The following is a 14,502-nucleotide window of genomic DNA, read 5'->3' as shown; positions in this document are numbered from 1 at the left end:
TATGAGTACTTGCCCCCTAACTTCAAAAGCAGTTCATCACCTTCTTGCAGACAGTTATTAATAACTGATTTGGAACTGTCAGGCATTCCTCGGCCTGTTTTATGCAAGTTTCTCTCCAAAAACATTCAAAAAATGGCCATAATGTGTGCAGACCTCAAACCGCCTTTGCTAGCATGCGAAGGATCTCTCTCATCACATGCTTCTTCTGTTGCTGTTGTATGTAGACTTGTTCCATAGATTTAATGACCAAAAGAAAAAACTTAAGTTAAGAGAGTAATTAAATCTACCCTGTCCTGAACTGTGCTGTTGCAGTTGTTTCACCCTAAATTGCCTGGAAATTATCGTATGCTGGGGAAGAATATTTTTTGCATTTAAGCCGTGCTGGAACAGTGTTGTTTTGACTTCAGCGTTGGAGAGAGCGGGCTGGAGCCCCAGTGGCTGGCCTTGCTGGGGCAGGCATCTGTCCGTCCTTCCTGGCAGCACCAAATCCACCTTGTTGCTTTCATTTGGTGGGGAGGAAGAAAGCTACTTTTTGTGACAGTTCAAAAGGAAAATAATTGGCATGGGGATAGTTAATGTGAGTTGCCATTCCTTAACATTAGAGATTCCACTAAAGTACTAATAATTACTGTTAATATCTTTCAGTAGAAACTTTCAGAGTAAACGAGCACTGGTTGAAGCAGTATTTAACGGCATGCTGCTGGCATGATAAGAATGCAAATAAGCGTTATTAGCCTAATGATTTTGCTGTCACCATGGCTGTGCAGCAGTAGTGTTGTGAATATGTCATGCAATACCCGTGAATTTGGAAAGTGTGTCAAAACACAACTTCAATTAGTTTGCTCTAATTATGGCTCTAGAGAGTTCATAACTATATCACTCCTCATTAAAAGAGATTTTCTTATATGGATTAATACAGCACATAAAGGGATGTTTGAGCGATCTGAGGCAGAGCTGTGCACAGGGAGGATGCCCGTGATGTGGTGGGAGGTGCAGTGGGCCCAAAGCAGCGCTGGGGTCCGTCCCTGTCCCGTGAGCTCCCGGTGCAGGGCAGGGACTGGGAAATCTCCCGTGCGGGGCGGGCAGGACCGGGTGGCTGCACCAGGTCAGCTGGTGGGCAGCAGCTTCGGTATCCCTCAGCACGTGAACCTGGGAGATAATTCTGGACAGGCTCTTCAGTTTAAAACAAACAAACAAAACCAAGCCACCAGCAAAACAAAACACAGAAGCCCTAGTAGGAACACACTTAATGCTAAAATAGAGATCTGGCCTGAAAGCTTTGCTCTGATAAAGGTCGAAGAGCGTCGGTAGTCAGAAGCCTGTGTCAGTCTGGCATCTCTGAAGGAGCCCTGCAGGATGCCAAATGTCTGTGTACCTTTCCCAGGGTATTTGTCATGTCTTTTAAGTACTGTCTTTCTGTATTGCCTGAGCATGTTCTTGCTTTGCAGAATGGGGAAAAGATTCTTGTGCTCACAGGTGAGCAGTTGGTGAAGGGTTAAAGTAGTAATTGTTTAAATCTTTTAGGCTTTCCTCCCAGTTCTGTGATAATTTGATGAAGAACTTCACCCTAATTAAATATTCAAATTAGGAATAAGTGTCAATATGGCTTCCCATTGCCTGGAATGATGATTAATTGTATTCAAAACTCTAGTGGCCGCTGTAATCTAAACCAAACCGTTGTTCTTGATTATTTCTGCAACACATTTACCATGTTTTTGTTTTAAAATTTAAACTAGTAATTGATTTGCCATATGCCGCAGAGCTGCACATATTTTCACGATATGTGTTTAGGAACTTGGGGACTTTGTAATTGGGATTTTCTTGCTTTTCAATGGCAGCCTCTTTTTTTTTTTTTTTTTTTTTTTTTTTTGTCTTCTACAATGCAAAATGATTTGGCTTTCACAACGCATAAGGAAAATGCATTATGCAATCAACTTAGTAGGTATAAGTTATATTGATCCTGGCCAAAGTTTGCATTAACTTATAATAAATTAGACCTTGTTTCCCATTTTTCCCTACAATGTCATGCTTTTAAAAAAGGGAAGGGGGAAGGGGAGAGCTGGTCTCCTTCTAGCAGTTACAGCTCTCCGTCTTGTGGTTTTGCAGCTAAATGTTGTCCTTGGAGAGACCTGGTTCCCCACAGTGCAGCTTGGTGGGAGTGATGAAATGCCTGTTTGTCCTACCTCAGAGATGGAAAGTGGCTGTGGGGGGGGTGCAGGCCATCGTTTCCAAACGCCCTCATTACAGCCCACATTCAAGCCCCCCCGGTGCTGGCAGGCTGGTGTGGGCAGCGGCTGAACTGGCACTTTCAGCTGACGAGCCCCACGAGCGGTTGCAGGAGCGCTTGCCCACTGAGAGCAGGTCTGAAGGTGTGCACCCTCGCGCGTAGCCTTTGTAGTTCCCCTGCCACGAGGGAATACCTCCGTGTGTCTTTTAACATTGATACGTCTGAAATGGAGAGCAAACAGGATACCCTGCAGAGTTAGGTAGCAAGATCTGTATACATCATCTTCTGCTGCCATATTCATCCGTGTGTGGTCAGAGTCCCTCATACTGCAAGCGATTCATTTTAATTACACGCGTGGAACATGCGCACCGCTTCAGCATATGGCGCTCGTGAAACCTGGTGCTTGCGTGAGCTGCCAGGCACACTGGTAGCGGCTAGGGACTTGGTTCAGAAAGTCTTCTGCAAACTAAGGATTCAGAGCTTTACTGGAAGGCTGCTGCATGCGTTTGTGGAGCTGACAGCTCCTTCGTGGTGCTTACGTAGTGCCCGCTATGAGCCAGCTGTGGGACTGTCTCTGCAGTCCTCTGGCTGAAGGGATGCTTATCACCTCCCTTGCAGCCTGCAGTGGTCCGGCTGGCTTGGTGGTGCGTTGTGGAAAAGGGCTGTCCAGAGGGAAGAGGGTCCAGCCTCTCCTGCAGCAGAAGCTGGTAGAAATTTTTAAAATACTCTGCTCAGAAATGGGCCTTTTAAGTAGGTCTGCTTTGTTTACTTGCAAAATAATTCCTGCTGTTTTGTTTGGGGTGAAGAAAGCGGCCCTCCATACAAGCAAGAGAAATTCAAAAGTCTTTCTGTTAGCTGTTTTGGTGCCTCTGAAAGTATTTTTGGATACTGCTATTAAAAAACAAATGAAAAGCGTGTAATGCCTACAGGCAGTGGTCTTCTGTTTTAAAGTGTGTTCATGACAAACCTGCCTCTGCTCACAGAGAGTCTCATATGGATTGCGTTTTAAACGGCAAACTGTTAGCCAAATTCGAAAATATTTTCACACCATCTTTTTTTGGTTAGAAGTAGCTTTGGGAAGCACAAGCAAACTCAAACTCATGTTTGCTTTTTCTTATTTTATCCATGCTGTTCACCATCAGCTGCATCAAGGGCTAAAAATACATAGTTCTTCACAAAATGTGTCCTGTTTTTAAAGGCAGATAATTTCCAGATGATTTGCTCAACAGATAAAACCTGCTAGCTAAGAATGTGGATTTGATGCTCTGCTGGAGAATACACAGGGCTCTTTCTCGCAGATAGGGTGTTTGTGAAAGGACACAAAGGCCGCCTTGTTTTTCTGGCAGGAGGGCAGTGCCAAGGGTCTTGCCGTGTCCAGTAGCTCTTACTTGTCTGAAATGGTAGCTGCTGCTTCTGCCTTATGCTACACTAAGGCTCTCTATCAAGAGGGAGCATCTTCATTATGTATGGCAATGCAGTCCAGAAGATTAATGATAACATTTTATAAAAATTCACACAGACCTGGGATCAGCATTAGAAAAATACAGATTTGAATTAAAAGGGAAAAGCTCGAATCTCTCATCAAAGCATAGAAATCTGTGGGCTATCAATAACGGTTACTAGCAAAAAGTCTTTTCTCACGGCAGACTTCTCAGTGGAGCTCCATGGCTGGCCAGGCGGCTGCACTGGCTGGAGTGGGGGTGCAGCGTGACGGCAGAGGCAGAGCCATGTCTGCCATGGTGAGCAGCCTTGCTCGTGCTCTCCCAAGCCTCAGCGCTCCCGTGCCCGGGCAGCTTTCCTGGGCTGTGTCCCACTGGGCAGGGGGAGCTGGCGCTGGCTGTTTGTGCCCTGCCCGAAGGGCTGTCGGGCCCGTCCTTAGTGCCAGAGGCTGGTGCAGAGCAGCTCCAGGCTCTGGCAGCTTCACGTGCAGCCCCCTCTCCAGCCCTAGGGCTTGACGAGAGCAGGGCTTGCTGGGTGTCGCATCCTGCCCTCCCACACCACGTCTTCCTGGGAAGGTCACCCACCGCGTCTTCTAGCCTGTGTCCAGGCTTGCTGTGTGCTGGGTTTTCCTTTTAATAAGCTCTGAGCCGCTGAAAATAGTTTCAACTTCACTTCCATGAGCTCTGTTTTTTCCTATTTATAGGAAGGTTTAATGGAAGCTGTAAAAATATCTCTCTGCTGCAGGAATGCTGGGCAGAGCGTTGTTGGGAGGGAGGGCGTCACGCACTGCTGCGGCTAGAGGTGACGAGTGAAGTTTGGCTTCCCTTTTCTCAGGGGCTGGTGTAGTGGAGCTCAGCGTGTGCATCACCCCCTGCCTCAGGGAGCATGGGAGCGTGCAGCAGGCTCTGGGTAGGTTTGGAGCAGGCCTTAGTCATCAAGAGAGCTTCAAAGATCTTATTTATGAATATACTCAGAAGTTTTTGGCATGGATAAATCCAAAGCACTTGCTGTTAGCTCTTTTGCCTTGAAGGAAACGCAGTTGAGTCCCGCGGGGTGTTCAGGCACACTCTCGATACCTTATATTGAGACTTGCATTTGCAGAGGGGGAACCACGCTTGCCAACCACCGTGCAGGCTGTCCCTGGGTGCTGGCTTGCGAGGAGCTGCCGTGCCCTGCCGGAGGGTGGATGGCTGCCTCTGTAGCACTTTGGTTGTTGGCCGAGTCCGGTGTTCAGCGGGGTGGAGGAAGCTTGTGCCAGGGCATAGACGGTCTTGCTCACAGCTGGACTGAGGAGCAGGTAAAGCAGCTGAACCACCCTTGTTGTAATGGCTGAATCGCCACCTCGGTCTCCTCCTGGTATTTGGGGCCCACTCTGGCTTTTACAAGCAGTGTCAAAATTGGTGTTTGCTGCTTACCCTGACTGGAATCATCAGGCAAGAGCAAGGCTGATGGCAGCAGTATCTTCTGCTCTGTAGTAACGTCATCTCCGTTTCCCATCTCTCTTCCTATAGGCATATCTCGCTGACACTCCCTGCCAGCTTTCGAGGGAAAAGTCACAGCACTCGCCTGGACTTGGAGCACCAGCACTCAAATTTGTATGCCATATCAGGTAAGCTGGTGCACACAAATATCAGGTGTTACTGGCGGCAAACGTTACTGATCACTGGGGAGATCGCAGCCCTCGGGGAGGGATGCTGATGCCTGCAGAGGTGCTAGATGAGAGCTCTGATGGAAAGCAACACTGACACAAACTTTGCTCCTCATCTTTTTCATGATCTTCACAGGTGAGTCATAAGAGACGACATCTCTGCCCGTTTCACAGGAAGCTTTGTCCTGCCTAGCTAGCAAGGATGAGTTTTGTACACGCTGTTCTTTGCTGTACTCAACATACACATTAAAAACAGATGAGATCTTTACCCTTTCCCATTTCTATATTCTGAATACTGGCATTGCATAGATTTCTTTCTGCAGTATTAGGGCAAACTTGAAATAAGATATTAGGATATGAGGGGGTTCTGCGTTATTTTCAAGAAGCATGCCCTTGTACATGCACGCTTGATCTCTCTAGCTGCAGCTTTCTCTGTTCACTATTCCAGGCTAGTATACAAGTGCTAGAGTTAGTGATAGTTTCCAGATGTCAATGTGGAGAAAACTTGCCAATGAATAATTTAGCTGGTTTTTATTTTTAGCTAGTACTAGTCTGCAGGGAAAATGTGTATTTAAACAGAGTGGTGAGGATCAAGCCCGTTCCTTCACCCATGCGGGTACAGGTACTTGTTACTGTGCTTCAGGATCACACAGTGGGTTCGGTTTGAAGCTGGGGTCCCTGTGAGCTGTCCCTGACAGGACTTCTGGAGGAAGTCCTGCCTTTAAGTGGTTGCTTTCCTGAAGGAGGAGTGAGCTAAAAAGGAACGTAGCTGGATTCTTGGGACCCAGGAGGAAACGCCTCTGGGAGTGAGAGGCAGGGATGCTTTACAGAGTTGTACCTCATCGAGTCTGTCACTCTTGGATGTGCTGAGAGCTGTGTGGCCTGGAAGCTATTAATGAACCACAGCAACAGGACTTTTGGTTCTGCAAACTAAAGAAAAATGTTAGGTGCAGCTGTGGCACAACAGTGAATTTCACCTGCCTCTTCCCTTATGGGGCTAGCTCGTATTCTGTGCTTCAGCTGAGTAGTTCTGGGGTCCAAGAGAGTTTTCCTTAGAATTATTTTTTTTGGAGTAATACTACGCCTGAACAAATATTGTGATAAGCATGGTAGAATCACACTTAGCCACAGTTTGCTCTTTATGTCATTTTTGCAAGAGGAGAAAAATACTGGCTTTAAACTTGACTGTCAAAACCTAATGGAAGTCCCTTCAACTGGCTGAAGGAGATTTTTCAGGACAGTTTGGAAACCCAGCAAAAGCAGCAGTGGATTCAGTGGGCTGTACAATAGGTAGTGCTTGTGCATAATCAGGGAAGAGAAGATGGCAAAAATGTGCCATTCACAGGTTCTTGCTATTAATAGTGAGTGACAATTCTAACATGGGAACATGGCATTAATTCATGTACCATAATCAAAGGGTTATTTAAAAGGTAATCTCTGACTGAAACTGCAGCTTCGGGTTCCTAAATAGATGGAATATAACAATTGCATAATTCTTGTCAGTACTCGTTTTTCTTGTTACTCTCCTGCCCTAATAGATTTAGAAACGTAAGGGAAGGTGTGTTCTTGTGTTCACATGAGAAACAGTCCTACATGGAGGATGGAAAGCTGTGCTTCCTCTCCTGAGAAAGCATCAAATGCACAAACAGCGAGGCAGCACGTCTGCATGAACGTTACTGAGAACGACCCTGCTCTAGGACTTCCCATGGACTGCCTCTGCTTGCAGTGCAACCTGGAAAGATGACCTATTTTGTAAAGAACCTGAATATCAGATAATTATAGGCAAAGCACAAAACAGGTCTGCAAAACTGGGCATGGCATTAGTCCTTCACGTTTGCATGAGCACATTTCAGTCAAAGTATATAATTCTCTTTTCCCCACCCCCCCACCCCCCAACTGCACATTCTCCTCCAGACACGTTGTTATACAAGTTGTTGTGCATACATGTGCTGTAATGGCTATTGCAGCTGTGAATCGTTTCTGAAGCAAGGGTCTTGTCATATGAAACATCCTGTGCATTGGCAGGGATCTTCATGCATAACTCCTGACCACTGCTGCCTTTTCAGCAGCTGTGATGAGGTGCTGTGACAATTCCCTTTGCGTGTTTAAACATTGCCAAGGTAGATTAGCCCCCAGATGCACTGTGGAAACCATTCTGAAGTTTCCTGTTACGTCGGTGTAGTTTGCAGCCAGTCCGTTTTATCTGTGCTGCAATGCGAGTGCCTCGCTGCAGTGCCATGGCAACGGGAAATTTATTAACGCGCTTCCACCGTCGTCCCTAATTGCTCTGCCGGGATGTGGTTTGCCGCGGTGGGGTCCTGGCTGCAGCGTGCTGCGGGGCCCGCGGCACCAGGAGAGATGCGGGCACGTGGAAGACGTGCGGGCCGTGGCGGTGAGCGGCTGGCGTGGCCGGTGACACGGTGACCTGGGGCTCTGGCAGGTGCAGGCGTCCTCTCCAGTCCCGCCGGGGCGGACGCGCTTGTGGACAAGCCTGCGGGCTCCCTCTCTTGGCTCTCAGCAAAATGGAAGGTTTCCTGGTGCTGGCGCAGGGAAACAAAAGCTGTTATGAACAGTCTCTTATCTTGCAATTTTGGTATTGCTTCAGTCTGAGTTCTTGTGGTGGGGACAGGATGGGGTATTCAGGAAGGGAGGGCTGTAAAGGAGGGTGAAATTAAGAGTCGCAGCATGGTCTCGGTTCTCTGTCTGTAGGCACCCAACATTTTCTCAGTAGTCAATGAAAACAACACTTCCAACTGGGGCTTAGCCTGTTTATGGAAGGTGAAATGAATTTTGGCTGTCGAGCCTGCTCTGTATCCCAAAATACATTTTGGCAGAAATTGCCATATCCCTACTGGAACTGTCATGTTACTCCTTGGGGTATGTAATGCAATTATTATCACAAAGCTGGAGTCAAGGAAAAAATGGTCCTGAAAGTAGTAATTACAGTTTTTAACTAGCCTTTTGTTGTTTCCAGTCTTGGCAATGAAATACTGGGTGACCAGAAAGTTAAGGAGACTCCTCTTTGCACAGTAAACTAATGAATCAGTCTTTGACAGGGTCCATATAGGAAACTATTGCCCAGACCTTGCAGCAGGAGCCTGCCACGTGTCACTGCAGCGCAGCACTACTGTCTGTGCTTATGCTTGCACCGCTGGCATCATCTTCCACGCCCGGCAGACTCCGTGGTCCCACCCTGTGCCATGTGCCTGAGACCAAAAGGCAGAATTACTTCGAAGTTGATCTGCAAAAGGTCTCTGGGTGCTGCTGGGAGCGTGGTGCTGAGGAGCTGACAGGTTTAATATGCATGTTCGAACGGGCAGCTGCTGGAAGAAGAATGCCTTGCTCCAGACAGACCTGTCGACAGACACTGCTCAGTATTTCACAGCGTAGTCTTTCTTCATGGCCTTCAGCTTAATTAAGATGTTGTTGTGACTACATACTGCCTTCATTTCAGACTTCAGCATCTTCTGGCTGCATATTGCTTTGGCTTATCAGAGCCACAAGGACAGTGAGGGAGAGAGGGAGCCCTCTCAGTCAGCCACAGATAATAACGTACAGGGAAAATTCCTGAATGAAGTGAAAAATTATTTATAATAATGGTACTCAAATAGAAGGCAAATAAGTCACTCTAAGGGTATATAAATTTTTATGATAGTGTATAAACAGCCATAGCTTGCCTTGTCTGCCATCTATCCCTGCAGAGAATGAGGGCAACATCTAGCATAAAGAAAAATATAATAAGAAAACGAAGAAATGAATGGGAAGAGCTGGAGGATTGATCACTTGGTGTATTTGTATATCCTGATGTAAAAGGTGCTGCTGACAGGTGGCCAGGTTTCTTCTGTATAAAACCATGTGTGTGCTGTCAGGGCGGTGTGAGCAGCCTTGTTTCGATTGATGAATTGCCTGCTTTCTTGATTAAACCTTCCGTCACTTAAGAAACAAAAAGCCTGTGTTTGGATGGCAGAGTGGGACATGTCAAAAAAATCTGTCTGCTTTACCTTTGTGCAGATGTTGGGCACAGACTGTAACATGTATTATTAAAATGAATGTGGCATTTACTGTGCATTATTTCTTCCCTGGGAGAAAGGACCTGTAAATTATATGCTAATAATAAGCTTTAACCCTTTCAGAAACAAACAGATTTAGGAGTGCAAATATTCTTGCAGGCCTCACTAATTGGATAGGCTCTAATACCACTGTAGCTCGCTCTGAAGTTAATATTCAGAGCAGTATGCTGATGCCTCTTGGGGATCTTGCCTCCCATAAGTTTTCTGCTGTGCTAAGTGCCACTGAAACGTAAACCTTTCGAATTACAAAATCTTCCATTGAAAGCCCCCTTCAGATTCTGATTACAGGCGAAAGCTGTCTCCTGCCTGGGGACGAGGCCGGCAGCGGAGAGGTTGCACAGCCAGCCATGCACGACCTCCTCTGCAGGGGGGACAGCGCTCTGCCGTGGAAGCTGGCAGAGCCTCCTGCACTCGCACCAGCTCTAACCTTTGATTTCACTTTCAGAATCGCTTCAACCTGCCAGTTTGAGACGTACTCAACCGACTCGTCTCAGGAAAAGGATTAGGGATGGAAAAAAGGCTTAACACACCTTGCAGAGCACATGGCAGGATGTTGCATTTGGAAACTAGTGACTTGAGTTTGCAAAATGAGATTTTTACGGTCTCAGCTGTGGTTTCTGGTAACTCACGAACTGGTCCAAACCGTGTGCTTCCCCATAGTGTGGGTTTTCTCTGCTAAAGTCAGGTAGGCAAAGCCATCGCTGGCTTTGGTGTGTGACCCTGTATGTTGCTGAGCAGGGTTGTCGTTTTTTGCCCTGAAATTTTACTGTAGCCATCTTCGGCATCATGTTGCAGATAGATGTGTTTGTCAGTTGTAGCATACAAATTTATGTAATTTGAATATAGGACAGTCAATACTTGCACCTTCTCTTGACCTGTTCTGAGACTGTCAAGGCAGAAATCGCATTGCATGGAGTCTATCAGATACTTCTGCACAGCCCCATCACAATGTGTGCACAAAGTAATTCAAGCTTCTTTGTACCAATTTTGTGCATGAAACAAGCGTATGAACTTCCAGATACTGCTACAGCTGTCATCTCATAGCCAGAAACCTGACTTCAGTCGTATAAACCTATCTCAAAGGATTTTTGTTCTAGCAGAAAGCTGGAGATAAGATGACCAGTTACCCTTGGATAGGACTGAGTTTCATTTTTTGAACACTTAAATACGGAAACTGTGCTGAAAAAGCAACAGAACAAAAGCAGAACATACTTTAATGTATGTTTGTTGATAGTATTTTCAAATAATACTTGCCAGCTGTCAGCCCAAAACAATTAAAACATTTGTGCAAGTACTTAAAGAAATAGTTGGTTAGCTTGACATACTGATCTGCCATCCCTAAGTTCGATACCTCAAGTTGTGTTAATCCATAGAAATAAAACAGGATCCAGAACCACATGTTGTTTGTACTGTATAAAAGTTAACCGAATTGTTTTTTACAATATGCTCAAGAATCTCATGCCATTTGAAGAGTTCTCAGTTCAGTTACAGATCCTGCAGAAGGTGCCTGTGAGCAGCAGTCAGGGCCCTGCGCAGAGCCTGTATTACAGCTGCGCCTGCCAGAGTTCCCGGCCCTGAGCCGGGACAGCAGAGCTCGTCACCCCGTGCCTGTCAGCAGCGCCTGTGCCTGAAGCGTTTGTGCTGTCTGCCCGCAGCACTGCCCGCTGCTCCTGCGTGGAGCTGTATGCCATTCAAACACCGCTTCTTGCTTTTCTTAAATCCTTTCTTTACATTCAGACTATCCATGGTTATGGCTGCTGTTTTCTGAAAATGCCAGCATTCTTCAGTTTTGCTGATACTGAACTGAAGGTGAAGGTTTTCATTTTCTTTCAAAGGAAAAGTGCCGTGTCCTCTGGGTTGGAGCTTAGATGTCACATCCCGAAACATGTCACAGGCTTTATCTACTGATAAAGCAACGTTTGTGATTGTGAACAAGGCTGCAATGTTTGCCATTCATTTGCTTAGGAGCAGCGGATTTTCAAAGCAGTTATTTGATGCAGCAATGCCTTTGCATATATTTCTTATCTTAAAAGTACTATTTTGTGGTCGTCTTTAAATACATTATCAACACGGTTACTTGTGTGAAGTATTTTTCCCAGAGAAACTGGACTGAGCGAGCACCAAGGGAGGGAAACATGGCCAGCTGCCAACTTGGTGTTGGCTGGTGTGTGTTTGCCAGCTCGCCATAAAGAAGGATGTTTTTGTGGGCAGCTCTTCAGGTGGCGCTTTCTCCGCGTCTCTAATTTGTTTATTTTGGAATCGTGCACCAATATTTATTACCTTAATATTTACCTTAAAGATGTAAATATTTACTTAAAGGTTTGTTTATTGTTGTAGTTTACATATTTAAATACAGTAAATGAATATTTATATTTATTTACCTCTTTAAGACACTTAATAGAAAGGTCAGAACAAACTTTGTGACCTGATCAGGTAGCAGGGTGGTTTTGTGGTGGTATCTGGTGGGCCGTAGGTAGTGACTTGGGGCAGGAAAGCAGTCGAAGCAGTTGCCATCCTGAAGTGGGACGACCGGGCTGCAGTTGTAGAGGGAAACATTTGCAAGCGTAGGTTCCAGCCAGAGTTTGATCTGCTAGGTCACCCAGGCAAACTTTCCCAGCACGAGGTCATTCTGAAGTAGCGGGAGAGTCCCCCGGGGCCAGGTCCCAGGGAGCCCGGCTGGGGCAGCAAGGACAAGGCGAGCCGGGGTCCATCCACAGCGCGGCTGTGGGAGGAGGGGGGTGCTCCTGTAGGAAACAGAGTGAGATTTGGTGTTCATTCCGTGCTGGTTTATAATCCAGATCTCTGGAGGCAGCAGAGAGAGTGGAAACTGATGTTAATGATCTGGAAAAACATCAAAGCCGGTGGATTCCTGAAAAGGAAACCAAGTTGCTTTTCTGTATTGGATCATGCAGATCTTGGCAGGGGGGAGTTGTAATTTGTCTGGGTAGGTTTGTTGGAAGCATTTATTTCACACACACTGTCTTGTGGCAGCAGTTTGCTTCCAGATTCCTCGTTCCTTTCTGGAGCTCAGTCGATGTATTCAGCATGGCTGTGAGCTTTGCTCTGAAACGCCAGCGCCAGGCCGTGGAGGCTGGCTGGAGCCCTGCGGCAGCGACCGCTGCGGGGGCCGGGCTGGCTGGGTTGGGTGCTGGCAGCTTTGTTTTTCCACTGCTCAGTGATGGACTCAGGAATGCCTTGTTGCATGTACCCCCGGTTTTGTTTTGTGGTTTTTTTTTTTTTAATGACAAAAGAAGTCTCTTTCAGAGGTCTTTCTAGATTAAGAAATGGAAGAAAAATTAAAGATTTCGTTACATTTCAGTGCCCATATGTCAACTTCTTTCTTGTTGCAAAATGTCAGGTTATCTATGCCACAACTGCCACTTACTTCTCTTCAATGTACATTTTCTTCTAAAAGATACTCTATCTTTTATCTGTATGTAATGAGGACAGACATTTTAATCAGAGGTTAGTCATTTATTTTTGCAAACTATTGTTTTGCTTCATCATTTTTGCAGATAATTAAATGGTTCGCTTGGCACAGTGTGTCTGCTTTATTAAAACAGGTAATTTTGAAAAAAAGGAAGATGCTATTTTTTGGATCACTGCACAAGAATTGCCTTTATCTTCATCTTCCAGCATAGTTTCTGGTGGTTTTGAGATATGCTCCTATGTTCAAGTGGTTTAGTACAATCTGCTCTCTGAAGGGGGAGGCCCTGTGCTACATTTTACTGTCGATCCTGATTCCCACGTGTACGTTCTTTGCACTTCTTAAGAATAGAAGTGGAACTAAATTTATTTTTTGTGACACTGAATTTTAATCAGGATGGGCCAAAAAACAGACAAGTTGTGACACCAGCTTTATCCTGCATTGAAACCTCTTTACTGAGGCTGAGATTAAAGTCAGCCTGTTCTTTGCCCTATTGCAATTTCCAGTCTTTGGACTGAGACCTGGATAATCTTCAAAATATAAAAGGCTCTATTAATATCCAGCAGTTCAGGGAGGCTGAAGTCTCATGTAAAATGCTGCAGCTGCGTATTTCAGAAAGGGAAATGTAAGTGTTACTTAATACTGTATTTAATGAGATTCAAAAAAGTGTATTTCTTATTAAATTAGCTCATCCGTGGTATACGGATTCTTTGCGTGCTTGCTGCTGCAGTGTACCGCCCCGCGTTATCAGTGCTGCGCTCAGGCAGGCTTGGCCCAAACAGTGAAAGATGAAGCCACGAGTTCTCCCGCCTGTATAATTTTTCAGACATGTGATTTTCTGATTAACCTGCTGTCGTCCGAAGTGGCATTTTTTATCTTCATCGTCTCTGTTTTGCGTACTTGTACAAGAGCGTGACAGCTCTGGCTGTGGTGCTGCTCTTTCTCTTGCGTTAGCCTCAGCTGTCCCAGGAAGCTGCAGGCTGGCGTGGGAAGTCTTGCCGTCTCCTGCTGTAATGTACCAGACCTACAGACTTCACCCGTTTTTCTCAGATCACACATCACCTTCCAAGGAAGCTGCTTGTTGATCTCTGTTGAGAGGATTATCTGGCTGCTGCCCCCGAAGCCTTGAATTATGTATGAGCAGGTGTACCAGCAGGGACGTTCCCCATCCCAGCGGCGTGGGCGGTGGCGAAGGCGTTGACGCCAGCGGCTCCGAGCCGGCAGGGCGTGCAGGGCACGTCTGAAAGCGAGTGGCGGCTGGAGCAGGGCTGCGTCGAGAGGGAGGGTGATGCCGGGGGGGACCCCACCGACGACGTGGAGCCCTGCCCGGGCAGGGGTGCTGCTCTGCCCTTGCTCCACACACCCAGCAGCAGTCGTCGTGGGAACGTGGCTGCTGGAGGAGGATGAGCTGGCGGGACTTGCACCGGTTGCTCGTGGAGCACAACCTCTGAGGCAGGCTGTGCTGTATTTGTTTTGCTTTTCCGAGTGCCATAGTTTAATTTTTTTTAAATAGGAAGCCGCTCTATGGTGTGGGATATTTAAACAGTTATTAACCGAATGACAATTAACAGATTGCATAGACAGATTTTCTTTTCAAAACCTCTGAAATTGAGTACAGTTTGCAAAACTATCACGGCATAGTAATGACAATGAATTTTGATTTCCCGGAACTGATATTAGACTCCTTATT

At 46.3% G+C, this 14,502-nt stretch overlaps 1 protein-coding gene across 12 annotated transcripts in view; it reads left to right on the top strand.

The window, feature by feature from the left end:
* The window catches only part of MVB12B (multivesicular body subunit 12B), a 70,345-nt gene that overhangs the window by 31,323 nt on the left and 24,520 nt on the right, over positions 1-14,502 (top strand). For all 12 annotated transcript variants that reach the window (XM_052814263.1, XM_052814267.1, XM_052814265.1 and 9 more), the window contains one exon: positions 5,179-5,276. In XM_052814263.1, the coding sequence (XP_052670223.1) occupies positions 5,179-5,276 (98 nt within the window). The remainder of the gene's footprint in view (positions 1-5,178; positions 5,277-14,502) is intronic.

This window comes from Harpia harpyja, chromosome 19 (genome assembly GCF_026419915.1).
Source record: "Harpia harpyja isolate bHarHar1 chromosome 19, bHarHar1 primary haplotype, whole genome shotgun sequence".
Classification (NCBI taxonomy): Eukaryota; Metazoa; Chordata; class Aves; order Accipitriformes; family Accipitridae; genus Harpia; species Harpia harpyja.
This window is presented reverse-complemented; position numbering and strand designations above follow the sequence as displayed.